This window comes from Cuculus canorus, chromosome 20 (genome assembly GCF_017976375.1).
Source record: "Cuculus canorus isolate bCucCan1 chromosome 20, bCucCan1.pri, whole genome shotgun sequence".
NCBI classification, from domain to species: domain Eukaryota; kingdom Metazoa; phylum Chordata; class Aves; order Cuculiformes; family Cuculidae; genus Cuculus; species Cuculus canorus.
The window spans coordinates 6,997,114-7,016,301 of record NC_071420.1 but is presented as its reverse complement, the minus strand read 5'-3'; the positions used below and the strand labels follow the sequence as shown (position 1 = coordinate 7,016,301).

Genomic DNA, 19,188 nt, shown 5'->3' with positions numbered 1-19,188 from the left:
CTTCAGATGTCTGCTGCGCAACACCAGCTGCAGGACCTGGAGAGCAGTCAGATTGCTCGCTGGTGCCACATCAGGCAACGTCAAAACCAAACCCTGCTGCTGAAAGGTGGCCCATGTGGGACCCCTTCAGCTCCTATCAGATGAGCACAGTTATAGAACCAGTTTTACCCTCGTCCCTCTGGCCCGGGCAGCAACCCCAGCTTGCAAAAGTCATGTTCTTTGCAAAGCCCAAGCAGCTTACCCTCCTCTGACTCTCGCTGCCCCAAGGGTAAAGCTCAGCTCTTCTCTTCTCTTCCTCTTCTCTTCCTCTTCTCTCTTCTCCGTCATTTGTGCACCGTGAGTTCTGACAGTGTCCTGTTAGACAAAAGTTCTGCCTAGTCCAGTATGCTGCCTTCAGCAGCACAGGAGCAGGTACTTATCAGAAGGTCTTTAGGAAAAAACAGAAAATGCACAATCCATACGTACTTTTCTTGTCTTCACCTCTGTTTGCAGAGCTCCTGGGAAGCCACCAAGGTCAGGAGAGGCTGCACTCAGCTCAGGAGCCCTCCTACAAACACATCGGCACAAGCCAGGCTGCATTTGCTGGTGCAGTTTGACTGCATCCCACTGGTTATGGGCTCAGTGATAGCTAAACGTATGCACCCCACCTTCTAGGATCAGGGTGTCCCCCGACTTCCAGCACAGTCACCATCTTGGTATGAGAAGGGGCTTTCAAGCCCTTGTGCAGCTTTGGGTGCGTTCTCATAACTGTTCTATCGCTACAGCAGCATTAGCAACATCATCGACCGGGGATAACGTCACACAAGCTTTTTGTTACCCTGGAAATTGGAATTATCATTTCTAGATTAGGCAAAGCAGTGCGGGCTGAGTTCTGGCCTCAAGATCCCAAAGACTTGAGCTTCTCCCATCTCTCTCTAGGACTGTGGTATTTGAACAACTCATTAAGTCACATTGTTTCTTGGGGTGAGGTGGGTTTGGCTGCAGAGAGCCGGCACAGAAATTATTTGGCTGTGTCTTAAATTGTTTAGCTATTTTGGTTGCATTTCAGCCCTGTAATCATCACATGCCTCTTCTGCACTGGCATCCCTCTGCTACGCTTTTCTCCATAAAGTCACTGCTGAGCTTGGCAAGTGCTGGCTCTGTTTTTATAAATAAACCACCAGCATTCCACACAGGACTCAGTTCCAGAACTAAAACCTTGCTGCTTAGAAAACGTATTGGAGGACAGATCATAAACAAGAGATGAAGGAAGCAGAGCATAGCTGTTCCCGCTCAGACAGCCCAAACTTCTGTCTCCTTCTGCGGAAACAACCGTTTGGGTTTTCACCTCCTGATCTGCAGTCCTGCTCCTCCTTACTCTGCAGTTTTATCATACAAAGTCCTACCAATTTATGGCAGAGCCCTTCCCGAGGACAAATTCAAAGCAGGATTCGATGTGCCTTTTTTGATTCAGTAGGTGGTCTTTCAAAAGAACAAGATGACTTGCGCACAGACACCTTCCTCACCTGTTAAAATAAAAGCAGCAATCCCAGTACCTGTGCCACCCTGACTCACGAGCAGGGCTGACCATCAGTACAGCGGTTTATTTGCCTAGTATTATGATCAGGTCCCCAGAAACAGGAGCAGCAGCCACAGCAGCAGCAGTGCTGATGGAAATCGCAGCCTGTCGGGGCATCTAAGAAGTGTGTGCCCTGAAAGCAGCCCTGGCACGACCACAACGCCCCACATCTAAAGAGCCGTCTGCTTAACCAGAAGGTGAGGAGTCTGCAGGAAATGTTACCATGGCAGGAAGAGCTAAAATTCATTCAACCTTGATCTATTAGTAATTTTTGTTTTCCAGGTTTTTACTTTTCTTTTAACCTCATTAAAGCTCACCCTGCGGAACTTCAGGCAGTCGCTGGAGAAAATGCAGTGCTAAAGGACTTAGGAATAGTTGGAGAGAAACAACAGAGTTAAACTGTCATCTGGTCTTTTACAAACCATCACTTCCCATGCTCCCCTGAAGTCACTTAACTCTCTAAACCAAAAGCAACTAAAAGCATGTGCCATCAACCCCTTCCCTGAGCTGTGAGTTTTCTGTGAGACCAGACGGCTGGTGAAGATGTCTGTACCGTCCTAAAACACACAACAAACTCAGGCGGTGCTTTGGTCAGTGCAGGACAGAACGGAAACGCAACAGAGGTTCAGTATCGCTGCCAGCCTGGAAAAGCAGTAACAGGGGCAACAGCCCCAGCAGTTCCATGGCTCTCCTGATTAACCCAGCTGGGCACAGACTGTTTGGGGACAGAAGTGCTCTCAGCCTGGGGAAGAAAGCAGACTTGGAAGTGCAGTCAGCATTAAAGGGAGCCAGAACTGTTGGATGCACCAGCTTTTTCAACCCCAATGCCCTTCCCCAGGAGGCAAAAGGTGATTCTCCCTGCAGACGGGCAAGACAGCGCCTACCTGGGTGCCACCCACCTTATTTTTGGAGTTATCCCGGCCTGGATGCACCACGCTCTTCGGCAGAACACACTGCCATCTGCCTGCTCCTTGCAGGCATGCAAAAGGCACACCAAAGCATGCACAGCATGAACACAGGCAACACAGGACTTCAGTCTCGAGGGAAGCAAGAAAGGAGCAGAGAACAAGCCTGCAAGCCTGGGACAGAGGGCGTGGAGAGCAAGCAGGCTCACCAACAGCAGAGCTGGGGTCAAAGCCACAGCGCTATCTCAAACCAGACCATATTTACTACTTGGTTCATACCACAGGAAGGCAGGGCATGTGTAAGGAAATGCATGGAGCTGAAGTAACTGTGAAACAGTAAGATTTCACAAATAAAACAATCAGCATTTATTGTTGTATTACAAAACACTTCGTATTTTGGCAATATTTTACAGTTCATCCTTTTCCTTCTTAGGGCCTCTTGAAAAGGTATGGGGGGAAGAAGAGAGGAGAATGTTGAAATCAAGATTAAATTTCAATGTCTCGCTTAAAAAAAACCCGCCCCAGTCCCTCCCACCAAAATAAAAATCTAGTTTCACTCAATTCCACTACCGAAAGAGGCCATGGGTGAAGCGGCAGGCAAAACTCTGGCAATTTCACCATCAAACTCATCAAGAAGACAAACAAAACATTCACAGTGGTCTTCAGTAGGGTCTGTTGCGTTGATCATTTCTGAAATCATTTCTGAAACGGAAGTAAAAAGCCGTAAGGAATCCCTTAAGGAAATAACAAATAGTGCCTTCAGTCAAACATCTCCACGCTGACTTCTCTGTGATCTGTGTCAAGATAGCCTTATCCAAAAATGCTCACCAGACACTCAACAGGCAAAGTGACTTGTTTTCTCTGGAAGTTCCTGTCTGTACTTCATATTCTCACAGCACAGTTGTGCGTGCACACATGAACAACACTATTCCCACAGCCCCTCTCAATCCCAGAGTCTCTAAGCTGCACAACCAAGCAAGGGCAAAGGAACCGCTTACCTTCCTCCCATTTTACCACCGTAGCCACCTCCCCGATCGCCGCCTCTGCCACCGCGCCCTCGATAGCCTCTCTCTCCTCCATAGCCACCTCTGCCGCGAAAATCTGGAGGAAAATGCAAACCGACACATCAGCCAGATCTTTCCAAAACCTGCAGGTGTCACCAATACTTCCAACTCTTCCCAAGAGACGTGGTTGTTTTTACGCACCTCCTGACGGGCGTGAATCCTCTGGCCGAGGCTCACCACACTGGTTGCAGGAATTCCTGCGAGCGAAGTTCATATTACCACAGCCCCTAGAAAGGACAAGGATTCCTTAGACTTAGCGGCCAAGAAAGTCAAGAGAGCATACACAAAACACCACTATCCGACTGAAATGACACTTACGGGTTAGGACAAACCCAATCACCATTTTTGGGTTCCCCACTTCTACCCTGGAAGCCCCCACCTCTTCCATATCCACCTCGTGAACCTGCAGACAAAATTATAATGAGAATAAAGGAGGGGATGAGCCTATGAGCTACGCATGAGAAACATTTAGCAAGGACTGTCACTGGCTTCAGAACTCAAGTGACAGACTTTTCAAGCAGAATAAAGAGTAAGAGTTCAATGTTAATAATCCCTCCAGGCAAGCCTCTGAAACCATGTGAGGAGGAACTCTGAAAGGAGCAGGTACTGCTAGTGACAAAAACATTGCACCAGCACAGAATTTAGCACATACTGATTTACTGCCAGCTACAAGAGCGAGAAGGCTCAGGCAAACAGCAACAGAACCTTCAGCTACCACCAAATCTCAACAGCTTTCAGCGTCCTGAAGTTACCGTCTCTGCAAGGCTGAAATACACATGTTCATGTGGAGAGATTGATGGCTTGGGCAGATGGGGAAAAATAAGAAGTGAGGACAGCACGTGGCGGTCTGAAAGATTTCCTCCAGCACATATTTTTATAAATTCTTTTTCAGCAATAAAAGGCAACTTGATCTGCTTGAATCACCAATGGGTAAATATAAACCCATCGTGTGCGTTAACAGAATTTCATAAAGATTGAACGCTGTATAAAATCAGTCACATATGGTCACAGGACAAAAATTTAACAGCAACAAGATCTGTCTGGATTTGTGCCAGGATGCAGGTGACAGGAGCACAGGGACACCACAGTTCTTACTTTCTGCATCAAAAAGATTAAGAACTTCTACATCAAGTGAAGTTCCTGAAGCAAAATTCTCTATCAGCCTACAAACCTGCCTGATTTAAGAACTGGAGTCTGTCGAGAGCCACCGCACCAAGCCTGCTTCCTGTAAAATAGTAATTAATATCCAGTGGACTACTGACAAGGCTGTATCACGCAGAAAATCCAGAAGATTAACATCCATGTAATTAAAGGAGTCAGACATCCAGCTGCTGCTCTAAGTCAAGTAGCAGTTGACTGATTTTCACTGTTTAATTCCATCTGGAAACCTCAGAGCATCCCAAGGCTTTGCTGTAATAAGCAAATACTCACTGGGAATTCACACCTATGGATGCGGAACCTGAACAGCCTCAGCATCAATGATATATCTTCTCTTTAAAAGCAATGCTGAGACATGATTCAGACACTTTCCAGTTCAAAAGGGAAGTACAAATTCTGTATTGTGCAGGAGATTACAGATTCCAGTTCACTTAACTTGGTTCAATCCTTATTACTCCCTTCCATGGCAGAATCCCAAAGGACCAGATACTTTGAGGAATCACTGTTTCAGTGTCAACTTCTCTTTTATAAGCCAGTAACAGTTAAAAGGCATTTAACTCTGCAAAACCAAAGATCCTACAGATTTTAGTCCCACCTCGACGGCCGCCACCTCCACCTCCTCTCATGAATTCAGGCCTTCTGGTTGCAAAAGTAACTTTGATAACATTGCCGTTGAATTCTTTTCCTGTGGGAAGACAGAAAGTGAGAAATAGATCAATACAACTCCCAACAACACAGCCGTGAGCCCAGGACGGAAGTAATTTGCACAGACAGACTCCTAAGGCGCAGGGAGTCTGGAATAAATCTCTCATGCCTGAAAACACTGGTCCAAACGTGAGATGGCAAACACTGAGGTACTCACTAAGTTCTCCATAAACCTGCAGGTATCTCTCTCAATTCCAGTGTGATCTCTAAGATGCAGTTTAACTAAATATATAAGAAAAGGTACAATAATTTTGGCCATGTTCATAGATAAGGAGTTCAGAGGTAAGGATTCTGCTTTTCCCTCAAGTCAGGCTACAAGGCTTTTGTACAATTCAATAGCCAGCACAAAAATTAAATGTTCCTAAGTGAAAAACACAAACTTTTCATTTAAGTCCCAGTTCTTCAAAGACACAAAGGTTTGTTTGGTGATGAACAGGACTATACGCACCTAATGTATCTGCTTTAGCCTCCTAATTGAAGTCAATTGCATTTTATTAGCAAATAAACCATCACATAGCATGCTATGCCAGAGCTCTTACACACTCTCATTTCATACCGGAGACAGAGTATGGCCTTTCATTTCTGCTCCATATCACTGACATCCTGTGAACATACAGTGTCACAGGCACTCTTCCCCCTTGAGTTTGTCACCATATTTCCTGCATCAATACGGAAGAGCTTTATACCAACATATGTCTGGGATCTGCTCTCTGCCTCCACTGAACCCCTCATTTTAAAACCCCCTTTTTCTTCACTGCGTATACACGAAGCATTTGGCACATCATTGCCGCAACCGTGGCAAAACTCTAGAAATGCTGCCACAACACCAGTGCTAATTCCGTAGGGAATGCCTCCAGCTGCTAACACAGATCACAGCTCTACGGGTCTGAACAAGCGACACTCTCCCAAGTGCCACCAACACCATCGCCCAGACACTGTGCAGGGAAGACTGAGGTTCAGCAGCACGCACATCCCAAAGGTTTCATTGCACGTTTTTTGTCTGAATACGCAGCTGCTGCTCCATTGATTTAGAGAGAAAGCCGGGACACACAAAATACCACAAAACAGAAGTCATTGTGGCAGGAAAAACTGTAGCATGTAATCCAATAAGGTTATCGCTTTGCTTCTTCCACTCACTGCTTGTTACATTCATAAACAGCAATAAGAACAGCTTCTCTCACTCACCATCAAACCAGTCAATCGCTGCTTTCGCAGAAGGAGGGTCATCAAAAGATACTGTTGCTTCTCCCTTCGGTTTGCCAGTATCCTTATCCGTATAGAGATTTATCATAGGTTTGCCAGTCTTTTTGTTGGTCTGAAAAGAAAGGTTGTGCACTTAGCATAGGAGAAACACCGGCAAAGCCAGTTCACAGCATCAACTGTAACAGCGAAGTGATGTTAGAAAGAGGATCCTCTGGGAGCTCGCCTGCAGAAACAGATGCATTTGCTTGAAGGAGACCGATGGGCTGTTGTCCATGAGGTAGTGACAAGCCTAGTTTTCACAAAAATTGAGGTCAAGTGCAGAAGGCCCTAATTTAGAACTGCAGGAAGAGAAGAAACAGCCACGAAACACAGCAGCAGAGTGAGGTTAGTGCAATGGATAGAGTGCCAGCGCTAAGGGTTAGAAAGACCAAAGAAAAGATACAAAGCAATCTAAATGTCACTAGAAGAAAGCTGCTTGTGCTGCTAGCCTACAAATGAGCTGTCATCTGGGAACCCAGATAAAAATATTATTCACAGCTGCTGTGGAGTCAGCGTGAGCGTCTGCCTGGAATGATACCCATGCATTTCCAACACATCAGCTCTGCAAGCTCTCTTCCTTCTTTACCAATGAGTTCTCTTTTCACGTACCTTTATAATACCAATTTGTTTGAAATAGTCTGCCACTTGATCTGTTGAAACATCCTCTCCAAGTCCTTGCACGAAGATAGTGTTGTTATCAGAGTTGTCAGACTCTGAATCTACGAAAAAACAAGCAACAGTTACCACGTGTTTCTGCGGTAGCAGCAGAAGCAACACTTTAAGCTCAGGCCTATACTGCCTGGTGGCAGACCCTTAAATCCCTGGCATCTGGCGTGAAATAAAAGATGAGCAGAGAGCATAACTTCAAAGTTAGCACCATCAGCTTCAAAAATGCACACACTGCACCATCGGCTGCCGCGGCACATCAGCAACCAAGCACGCTCAGCAGCTGAGCCGCTGTCTGCCCCACGCTCAGCACGGCCACGCAGCTCAGACACCCACGCCCCTCCACGCAGGGTGTGCTCTAAAGAACACAGGGATAACAGGAGTGTTTGGGCAGGAAAAACAGCTGCTTGGCTCGAGCAGCTTCAGAGTTCATCAGCAAATTCTTACTCGCTGCATGAAAAAACATCTAAAATGTCAATAAAATACAGTCCTTCCAAGCAAGACAAGCTTCGGTTACATTTCTTTTGAGCCACAAGAACTGCAGCCACGTCTATCTTTCCAGATTTTCAAAGCAATGACCCAACCTACAATGCACGCCCACCACTGCATTTTCTTACCAGCATCCGATCGCGGTCCGTAATCCCTCTGACCTACGAAACGGGGTGGATTTTTTTAAAAAATAAAAAATAAAAAAAAAAAAAAAAGACAAAGATTATTTTTAGCAAAACATTTTCAAGTTGCTCTTTTAGAGACAAGAAAACATTTACAGTATGTATGTAATGCATCTACGGTCTAAAACATTAACCAGAGATTTAAAGGACATTTAGACTAGAACGTTCAACAGAAGGTGTCTGTAGGACGTTAGGTGTTTGTTAACTTGCAGCACGTGGCATTGCCACACTGATGCTACGCTGGTGTTACCTTGCAAATGCTGGTTGCCAGGTCACCAAGCACTTTACCACTTTTTTTGTACCTCTAGCACCCTTCTAAGGAGCATTTGTAACAGAAATTTAAAAAAGAAAAGAAAAGAAAAAATTCCGGTGAACGTCACTGTCTCCACAAATTCTTTCATGCAATTGGACAAAGCAGAAATCCAGTTTATTGCTAGTGGTTTGGCTGTTAAAACTCATGAACACACCAGCCTCACCAAAATGCTTCTAGGAGATAGCAACAGGGTATTGGTGGCTTTTAGATTTATAAAGAATTTCCACTGAAACAGTTTTTGATACTCGGCACTTACCACCGTAATTTTTGAAGCCACCACGGTCACCACCACTGCAGAGGAAAAATTGAAGAAATGATTTCTTCCTTACGTCTCTAAGAGCTGAGCGCAAGGCTCAATCTACAGTCAACTGATCAAAGCTGAGAGTTACTGCACGGCAGCTACCGCACTCTGCGCTCTCCTCACTTGCGGGCAAAGGTTAAATTACACCCGTGTGAATTATCGCACGGGGCGCTGCTCTGGAGAGGAGAAGCCCTAAGGAGTATTTTACACCAACCCACACACAGGTCTTTGTTTCGATACTTTCTCCCATCCCATGAGCCAAAACGACTGCTGTTAAAATTGGGGTTTACAACAGAAACATTATTTTCATGAAGGTTAATGGGCTTTAATTGTAGATCTAATTGCTACTCTGGAATAATTAGTACTTTGGTACTTTCTTAGAAGTAAGAAGAGCTGAAGTTAATTAACCTCCATCGTTATGCATTTCTGTACGAGGACAGATCAGCGGGCTTTGGGGACCTACTGCTCTCCTAGCCCTGGGCACCAGAGCAGTGTGTGCATGTGAGCTTCAAAAGCAGAGGCCGTGAAGTGTTATTTCATTCATTCTGAAACCTGTGGCACAAAATGTAGACCAAGTTAAGAGATTACACACATCAATTTTCAAAGGTTAGAGGGGATTTTAAACAGGATGTTATGCCTCCAATTACGTGCACGAAAATAAACCCTCACTCTTTTCAACACGAATGTCCGCGCCGAGAGGAATTTTCACAATAGCATTTTTAATCGTATCCATGTCACGAACCAAAATAACCAATATTCAAAACCTTTTAGGAAAAATACAACTCCTGGATTTTTTAGGTAGTCAATAACAAGTGTCAGAAAGACTGGACTGTCTTGTACAGCTGCCTGAAGGTGAGGCAGGTCCACCTGACCCCGAAAGCTCTGCTCTCAGCAGCCCAGAGAAGAGTGAGAACCGATGGAGAGGGCTCTGCCCAGGCTCGGGAATTGCTGTGTGAGCTGGAACCGATGCACAGGGCTCTGCCCAGGCTCGGGAATCGCTGTGTGAGCTGGAACCGACGCACAGGGCTCTGCCCAGGCTCGGGAATTGCTGTGTGAGCTGGAACCGATGCACAGGGCTCTGCCCAGGCTCGGGAATTGCTGTGTGAGCTGGAACCGATGCACAGGGCTCTGCCCAGGCTCAAGAACTGCTGTGTGAGCTGGAACCAATGCAGAGGGCTCTGCCCGGGCTCAGGAACTGCTGTGCCAGCACAAGCAGCCTCTGCACCAGCGTATGACAAACCAGAAGTACGACAAACCAGAAGTCACTCTGGGTTTTAACTCAATCCACCTGCCAGCACACAGAGGTCCAAGCACGGGACACAAGCACCGCGGCAAAAGGCAATGGGACACAGCTCAGAAGTAGCTTCTTTGGCAGGCTCTGCCTGTGCTCTGTCACAGCAACGCAGCGTCGCGAGTGGGAGGCACTGCTGCCTTTACACGCGTGAGAGAAAACTGTCCAAAGTGAGCGGCAAAACAGAAATAAGGTTTCAACAGATACTGCAAACCTGGACTTGGAGGCGGTCTGTACACGGTGGCTGACACTGACAGGACATACGAGTATTACAGGTTTGGCAAACCCGTACTTTTACTGGGGCTTTTCTGAAAATAAATTGTTGCTGCAGATTTAAAATTGCATCTCCACAGAAAATATGTGCATGCTAAACTGCAGTGTCTTTTACTCTTAACTAATGCCTTCTGCTCATGGAAGTGGTAAGATGAATAAATTTTACATGCAATGTCAGAGCTGGTCTTTATTCAAGGCTGGCTGATGATAAAAACACAATGGTGATCATAAAAAAATGTACTGTTAAAGATCCTTCTGCTACCTCCAATTCGATTCAGCTAAAAAACCCTCATTCTGACACCATAATCTCCAGTAGATGCCTGCTTTTCTAGGCTCCTAACTCAGAAATAAGAGTGAATACATCAACCATGGAAATGCTACTGGATTTCCAACCCCAGATTATGGTCCCGATTCGTCAGGACGGCGTTACCCACAACATGCACAGTTTCTGATTTTAAAGTACACAGTAGCAGACAGTCATGAGAAAAAAAGCATTGCCCCACAAAAATACAGAAAAAGAGTTTGTGACAACAGAGCCAGGATTTTACAGGAAGTGGGGATTCTGCTGAGAAGCTGGGGTGAAAGTGTGTGCGCACCATGATTCTGAGGAGTGGCAGAGATAGAAAATGTAAGGGAAGTCATAGTCAAATCTCCGATTTCTAATTTTGAGATGCTGCATCCCCACTAACAAGCGCAACCCACAATTTTTAATTATTTTTTTTTAATTAGCGTCTGTATAGATCTGTTTTGCCCAAAGTATGCTTCAAGCATGTCCTTTTCTGCTTGGGCGGACAGGACCAGCCCAACCAAACCTGCACCAGTGCAGTAACAGACACCTTTGGTGATGGATTAATGCTTTCCTCCACTCTTCCGTCCCATTTTACATGAGATTTATAAAGCTGCAGTGCGTTACCTTCCTGAGGCAGCTGGGCAGAGCTCCCCAAGATCTCCAGGAGGCATGGGGATACGCTGCAGAGAGTGCAGCCAAACACAGAAACCAGCTGTGGGCAACTGATGCCACAGTCCCAAATTTACCCTGCACAGAGATGCGGAATTCAGGTCTCCATCCCAGTGACTGAACTGGTTCCCACACTGTTGTCACAGAATACATGGAAAATGTAACTGCAATGTTCCAGGCTATTACTTCGCTGGCCTCACGCACACACCAATAGATGGGTGACCGGGTTGAGTTTGGTGTTTGAATCACCAACAGGAAGCTAAAATTCAGCCATGCCACCAACAAATTGAACTGCAGGCAGACACAACATGTACGTGGTATCATTTATAGTGACAAACTTACTGCCAGGAAGGAAACATCTCCAGATGTTCTCTTCTCCCTATACTCAATCACGTACTTAAACATCACCTACTTGAGCGTAAATGGAGTTCACCTGAGCATTGCCCACCTCAGCCAGGAATAACTCTTTAAATTAAATGCACACCTTCATGGAGAGCTCAACACTACGAGTACAAAGAACGTACTTTAAAAAAATGTGGGTGCACTGAAAATTCAGGAACCAAATTTCAGCCTCCAACACACAGCTGTGTCTCACCAAGCGTGTAGGAGTTACATGTAAGAATGTATTTTTGCAAAAAAGAAAGGAAGGCTCAGGGCACCAATACAGTCACTGCCAGATGGCTTGTTTTTTGCTGCCTATATTTATTGCCTCTGTTCATGTTTTTCCAGTCCATATACGGCTGAGCTCAAGCTTATACATTACAAGCCAAAATACTAATTCTGAATACACATTGCACTGCTATAAAAGCGCTTGCACTGCATTATAAACTGTTATAGTTTCTTTACATCACAATATGAAAATTCCCACTCATAACAGCTAATACAGGAATTAAGTTGCAGAGGCAACTTTTGTTTACCTTCACCAATACCAATTCTGCACAAGAGGAAAACAAACCAAAACCATCTATGCTAAGCAAAGCGAGGATTCCTAGGAGAAACCCTAACCCAGAGGTAAATTCTTTTCTGACCTGCACCTGTGTAGATCCACCACCAGGCTGCCAAAGGCAAAGCTTCGCTCCTTTAATCCAGGCTCTAAAGGAAGGGCAGCGTCACAGGTACAGCTGCCGACTGACTGAACGGCTTTTCCCAAGGCCAAAGCAAACAAACTTTCCTTGTGTCGCTGCTCTACTGCCCACTGACTGCTTAACCACACCAATCCAGCCTCACCACAATGAGCAATTCAATCCTTACCTTTCCAACGAGGGCTCTAACAGAAAGGTGATTTACTTTAATAGGAAACTTGGAAGAATAACTTACAGCAAAATTCTCCAGACCTGACGTGTCTGCTTTCTAACCAAAAGAGCTCAGAGAGGAGACTCTTGCACTGCTGGTTTTAAAGAAAGTAAAGATTTTTGCTTCTTAGCCAAAATACAAATTAGTGAGATCATCAATTTTTCAAGCTTCAAAATGAAAGGAAGAAAAAAAATCTAAAATTACTGAAGATGTCATACCAGACCACTAAAATAAAAGCTGAAGAATAATTTTGAAACCTGAAGTTACTAAGATTAAAAAGGGAACACGCGACATAAGAAAATGACTGTTTTCTGTCATCCTCCTATCAGCCAGGGAAATGGAACAGTCATTGCTCCAAAGAGATTTTCTCCTCAGTGCTGCCTGGCATTGCAGGCACAAAGGAAAAAGAATGCTGAAAGCATTAATTACAGCAGAGGCTCAAGTCATTCCACTTTTCGGAATGACAATTCATGCCTTAGCATTACCAATGGAGTCTGGAAGCACTTTTAGAAAGGCTGCTCTCCTCATTTGCAAATGCTAATTCAATTCTGCCCCAAGTATTCTGGAACAATGTTTTGCACCTGCAGCCTGCTCCGAGCTCCTGCACGCAGGGATTTCATCCAGGCCAGGGCAACTCATAAGAACCTTGCGGGAGAAGGGACGTTGCAGCCAAAGCTGCTGTACCACAAGCGCAGGACAGCAGCGAGCCAGAGCTTGTAAACGGGCCCTGCGCTCCAGAGCAGATCAGGCGGGGCTGTAACACCAGAGACTGCACAAAGCTCTTTGCCACGAACACGCTGCAACGAGCTCTCCCTGCACCTAAACGCCAGTCAAGACAGAAGAGTTATTGCTAGCTAACATAGAGAGATTAACTCGCTGTCATCTCAAATTAGCTAGTCGTGGTTTTGTAACGTCAAGGAGCAACAGCTTTGTGTTGACAGCACTTGTTTATGCGTTATTTTCTGATCATAGAATCATAGAATCACCAGGTTGGAAACGACCCATTGGATCATCGAGTCCAACCATTCCTAACACTCCCTTAAACCATGTCCCTAAGCATTTCATCCACCCGTTCCTTAAACACCTCCAGGGAAGGCGACTCGACCACCTCCCTAGGCAGCCTGTTCCAGTGCCCAATAACTCTTTCCGTGAAGAATATTTTCCTGATATCCAGCCTGACCCTCCCCTGGCAGAGCTTCAGGCCATTCCCCCTTGTCCTGTCCTCTGTCACTTGGGAGAAGAGCCCAGCTCCCTCCTCTCCACAACCTCCTTTCAGGCAGTTGTAGAGAGTAATAAGGTCTCCCCTCAGCCTCCTCTTCTCCAGGCTAAACAACCCCAGCTCTCTCAGCCGCTCCTCGTCAGACTTGGTTCTCCAGCCCCTCACCAGCTTCACTGCTCTTCTCTGGACACGCTCCAGAGCCTCAACATCCTTCTTGTGGTGAGGGGCCCAGAACTGAACACAGTACTTGAGGTGCGCTCTCACCAGTGCCGAGTCCAGAGGGAGAACTCTGATCACTGTAGAACTCCAAGCCTGCGCTATTCCAGCAGTACCGATATCTGCACAGACAATGTTTTTAGGTAAGACTATTTCCTGATGGCTATGGGATTGCTACAACTTAATGTAAAGCATAAAAATATGTTTAAATAAAAACTGCCAATGGTCACCAGTTACTGGAGATGGACTGGGCATCCCTGCACAGCCGCTTTTAAGGGGAAAACAAGAAACCCAAGGAAACAAAACCAAAAAACTATCCCAAACCCTCACATTTTCACAGGACTAAATATGATTTCTTACCTTACCAGAAGTTATTTCCCCCTTGATTATACAGTTTGTTATTAATTTAACCTTTTACACTTTTCTAATAAGCATGGCTTTGGTAAAACCTGTGTGTCTGACGCAGACTCCTCCGTCATAATTATGCAGAAAGACTGAATAAACAGAAATGACACCATAGTTTCAGAACAAATTCACCTCAAGTGGCATTAAAGACTGCATGACCTCACAGAACCGGCGGATCTCCTAATCAATGCCTTCCCACTTTGCTGTATTTGCCCCCATGGCTCCGCTCACCTCCACTCTTTTCCCTCTTCTGGCTCCCAAGTCACTGAAGTTCTGCCATCTACATGGATGCGTGAACAAACTTTTCCTTCCATACTTCTCCAAAATGCAAGAGGCTTTATTTTCACAGACAATAATTTATCTTATTTTGTCTTGGAGAGACAGCATTGTCTTTCAAAGCGATAAAATCTACCAAAAGCTCACATTCGCTCATCTGATTGGAAAGGGCTCAGCTACCAACAATTTTTTATCACAGGAATATGAAAACCCTTCACCCACACAGAAAAGCTACTTTTAAAAAATTGCCCAGTTTCAACTGAAAATGAGCTTAGAAATTACTCTGTTAGCTAAGTTTATATTGTGTAAAACCCCAGCAAACTCTAACAAAAAATAACTCTTAATATGCTGTTGTAATTGTCCTGCCGCACCTAATTAGCAGAGACAAGGTCCGCCTATGTCAGCAGAACAGCAACGCGTGAAGCACGCCTTGGGACCACCTTAGGAGAAGGCAAATTTTAAATAGCATTTAAAAAGATATACTTTAAAAGTCACCGAGCCTTAACACGCTGTTCGATTATTTTATTTAAATTGGATGAGTTCTAACAAACAGCATCGTGCAATTAGAGCTCTTCACCTGGAGCTCTAATGATAACCCAGACTGCGCAGCCCGTTACAGGACCAGTGGTGCTGAGCATGGGAAGCTTCTGCGCTCTCCCTTGGCGTCAGAGCACTCCACACCCCAACCACCTCCCCAAGGTGCACAGCAGGCAGCCAGCTGGAGGAGTTCATTAAGAAATAATGACATCTGCCCTGATTCAATAGGATTTAAAGCCAAGGCCTCAGTCTCTCAGACCTGTGCGTGAAATCAGGCGCAACCACAAAATACGTGCGTGTATTTTCTTGAGAAACGGGGCCCAAGGCAACGGCAGAAGGGGTGACAGTACTGTCAGTATTTAACATCTACCTAAAATAAAGGCTGCCCGCTAAACCCATAATAGAAGCTGTATTTTAATGGAAGTTCAAAACTGAAAAACCCAGTAAAGAACAAGTGATGTCATTACTAAGTTATTCCTATATTCTTCAAGAAGCAGAAAGATAATCAGCCAATGTTAGTGTAACGATCTGTCATTGTACAGTTAAAATAGCTCGCTCAGCTCAGGATTTTATAAAACCTTCTGAACCCCTGGCTGTTGGTTTTCTTGCCATTGAAAATTAATTTTTACAGGTTTTAGAATGCTTCATTTCAAGGGACAAGCACAGGCAGGTCTTCTATTGTAACTCATGTAAATAAAATGCATCTACGTGTCACAACAATCAAACGCTTGGTCTCGATCTATCTGAACCTAAAGCTTTTCCCAGGCAAAACGTATTTCTGTGCGGTGCAGAACGGTTTAATTTTAGAAACCTTCCCCTATTGGAAATCGAAATCTGAGCATTAGGGACGGGCATCTAGCAAATGAAAATTAAAAGCTGCTAAATAATAAGAAATGAAGGCAAGAAACTGCTGGCACTGGGATGACATCACTTACCTGTATCCAGACATACGACCTCTTCCATCCATGTCATATCCCCCTCTACCTCCTCCCTGAGACCCGCCATATCCTCTATTATCTTCTCCATACCTACTCTTTTCTCGACGATCATCTGGAGGAAGGAGTAAAACAGAACAACACGTGAGTAAATTGCAGTGCTAACTTTACGGCAGTGAAAATTCCCACCTTACCATTCCTTCCCCCTTAAGTCTGCCTTTTAAATGGAAATCATCCACTCCGAAACCCCTCCTACATTATCTATGCCACAAAGTGATGGAGCAAAGTTTGCTTTCATTACAGTTTTCTCCCTTGCCTTCCAGGGTCACAAGGTATCTCAGAACATAAACACCCAGTACTTGAATTACATTCCATTCTCCAAACATTAAACACGTATCATCTACAATAAATCGCTCATTCTGCTTCCACATGGCCTTCCCAGTTGGCAAAAGGCATCACAGAAGACAGAACAAGGACAAAGTGTGGGTTGTGCTGTTTGGATGAAGCTACTGCAAAAAAAAAAAAAGGGTTGATCTTGAACTTCTCATTTCCTTCTGTCTCAGAATTCACCTACACAGCATAAAGTTGGATGTGAAGAGCAAAAGCTCTTCATGACTGATCAAGATATGTCACCCTCCTGCAGGAAGAAGGTTCAAAATAGCTGAGAAGAAAATTCCATCTAGAATTGCAGAACTCCAACAAATGCAGATGCAACAATTTTGGGCTTTCAACGGTTTTCTAGCCCTGGGTAACATTTTGAAAGCCTTAACAAATAAAACATTCCCCAAGAACAGCAACACGGAAATAGAGCTTCAACTACATGTCACATCAGCTGTCTGTGGAAGGAAATCCAACTACCGCACAGCGTTTCTGCTCCATTTCATTAGCCAGTATTGAATCCAACCTGTGAATTTTACCTTGGCTGTTGTGGCTATAGCCTCCCTTCTGAGACTGGTAGGACTGCTGGGAGTGGCCATACGAGCTCTGGTGCTGGTTATAGCCTGACTTTTGGTCATACGAGCTCTGGTGACCATAGCCCGACTGCTGGTCGTACGAGCCCTGGTGGCCATAGCCCGACTGCTGGTCATAGGAGCTTGACTGTTGGTCATAAGAGTCCTGGTTTTGTCCATAGCTTGACTGCTGGTCATAAGAGCTTTGGTGCTGACCATAGTTTGACTTTTGTTCATATGAGCCTCTTCCACTTCAAATAAACAGAATTTGTATTAATAGCTAAATGTTCACAGAACAGAGAGCAACATAAGGGCTGAAAGTTCATGACATCGCTAAAATTTCCAGGTCACAGTTACCTCCCAGTCATTCCTGGCGTATGGATATGAAAGTATTCTGTGTTTCATCTCTGTTGGGATATATCCAGCTTGCAATAAAAGCAAGGCACAAAACTGTGTGCTACCACCAAAGACACCCTCAGCTTCTCCGTAAACATAATGTAGCAGCAGCACGCCCTTACGCATCCCAGTACACAGCTGCTTTCTCCCTTCTCCCCAGCAGCGGTGGATGCACAGCCCATGACCTCCTTAACACCAAACCCTTTGGTACAGAACTGCAGGGGAGGCACCCACTGCTCCTGTCGTGTTGTGCAGTTGACACTTGGAGCCTACAAAACCCAAAACCCCCAAATTTTGCTTTCACTGAATTCCCACTTGTCTTTTCCCAGGCACTGGGAGAGACTGAATTCATTGATGAGGTTATATAACCTCATCAATAACTAGGAGAGACAGAGACTGGAGAGGTACTTGATCTGTTTCTTCCTCAACCCAAACATCCTCTACCCAGTCCATTCTTCACTGCAGTCGCTATCCAATGAGTCTCTAAAGTCTAGCTCCCCACACAGCTTGACTTCAAAACAACTGCATCCATCCTTCTACCTAAGGAAATATCCTTCCCTTACCTCCTGTTTTTTCAGGCATTAAAATATCTTAAGAATGTGGATTTTCAGACGTTTTATCTTCTTTTAGCAATGATAGCAAGTAATCTGTTACAGCTCTAGTTAAGAACTACAAGCGCTAGACAGTACTTTTAAACAGATACTGTTAACAGCAGCTGCCTTACCCTCTAGACGATCCTTTCTGCTGGCCCTGACCGCTGTTAGACTGCTGGTTGTATGAGCTCTCATTCTGATTTTCATAACTGGATTCATCATCATATCCCTGTGAATCTTGTCCGTAACCTGGAAATCGAGGAAGAAAATACTTAGCAAATATTCACCTTTTAATCGCTGCCAACGAATGTAACGAGCTAGCCAAACCTGTTTGATTTTGTCCATAGCTCCCATGATAGCTTCCGTAGTTCTGTCCATAGGAGGAATTGTCTCCACTCTGCCCATAACCAGAATATCCCTGGAATTTAAAGAAGGTACCCAGGTAAGTGTAACTTCCACAGCAGGCCACAGTTTTCCCTTGCCGGACACAACTGCAAACGTCAAGCAAAACTACGAATGAACTGGCTCAGATACGATCACCCAGGAATAATTATTTATACTCAAGGAACATCTGCTTCAAAAAACATGTTTTTGTCAGCTTACCTGCCCTTGTCCGTAATTTTGGCTGCCCTGGTTGCCGTAGGACGAATAGCTGTAAGAGAAAAACGCATTCAGTAAATGCTTCCTGTGCCCTCCACCTGGGTTGGAAAGCAGAGGTATTTCTGGTGTTAAAGTTCTTTTCATTCCAAAACAGGTGTTTAATAGAAGTACTGCAGCTGCAGGCATATGAGAACCACATCCATATACGAATGGTAGCGGACTGTCAGAAACCAGGACAGCTTCTTTTAATTTCTGCTCTGTTTCAAGTGTAAATCTACAGTACATGAAAGTCGAGCTGACTGTAACGTGACAAATTCTTCAGAATCACAGGCGATTTTGTCGTATGGAACCAAGGCACTTTCATTTTTCCAGTATATTCTTACAAAGTTAAATTTATTTTAATCAACCAATGTGGTATTTGCTGAACTACTCAACAAAAACATCACCAAACCCCAGGTCAGATCATACTTACTCCTTATTTTGCCATTTTAAGACTTCAAGAACTGACAGAAGAACTGTATGCTGGATCTCCTATCACACTCAGATATAAACTGAGACTCACGCAGTGCTACAGGCTCAGAACCTCGTGATGTTCATTAGCACAGTTGGTACTGGCTGTGATGTTCGTACTTCCATAAAACCACTTCTGTTTCACCGATTAAA

At 44.8% G+C, this 19,188-nt stretch overlaps 1 protein-coding gene across 1 annotated transcript; it reads right to left on the bottom strand.

The window, feature by feature from the left end:
• Positions 1-2,962: 2,962 nt before the first annotated feature.
• Positions 2,963-18,669, bottom strand: TAF15 (TATA-box binding protein associated factor 15). Its single transcript, XM_009560231.2, has 14 exons — positions 18,529-18,669; positions 18,253-18,343; positions 18,057-18,174; positions 16,904-17,187; positions 15,987-16,101; positions 8,539-8,573; positions 7,916-7,948; positions 7,242-7,351; positions 6,576-6,705; positions 5,281-5,370; positions 3,846-3,930; positions 3,669-3,754; positions 3,462-3,564; positions 2,963-3,165 (listed from the first exon to the last, which is right to left on the bottom strand). Exons 1-14 carry the CDS (start codon positions 18,667-18,669, stop codon positions 3,126-3,128), a joined length of 1,461 nt encoding a protein of 486 aa, XP_009558526.2. The 3' UTR covers positions 2,963-3,125.
• Between the last annotated feature and the right edge of the window lie 519 nt (positions 18,670-19,188).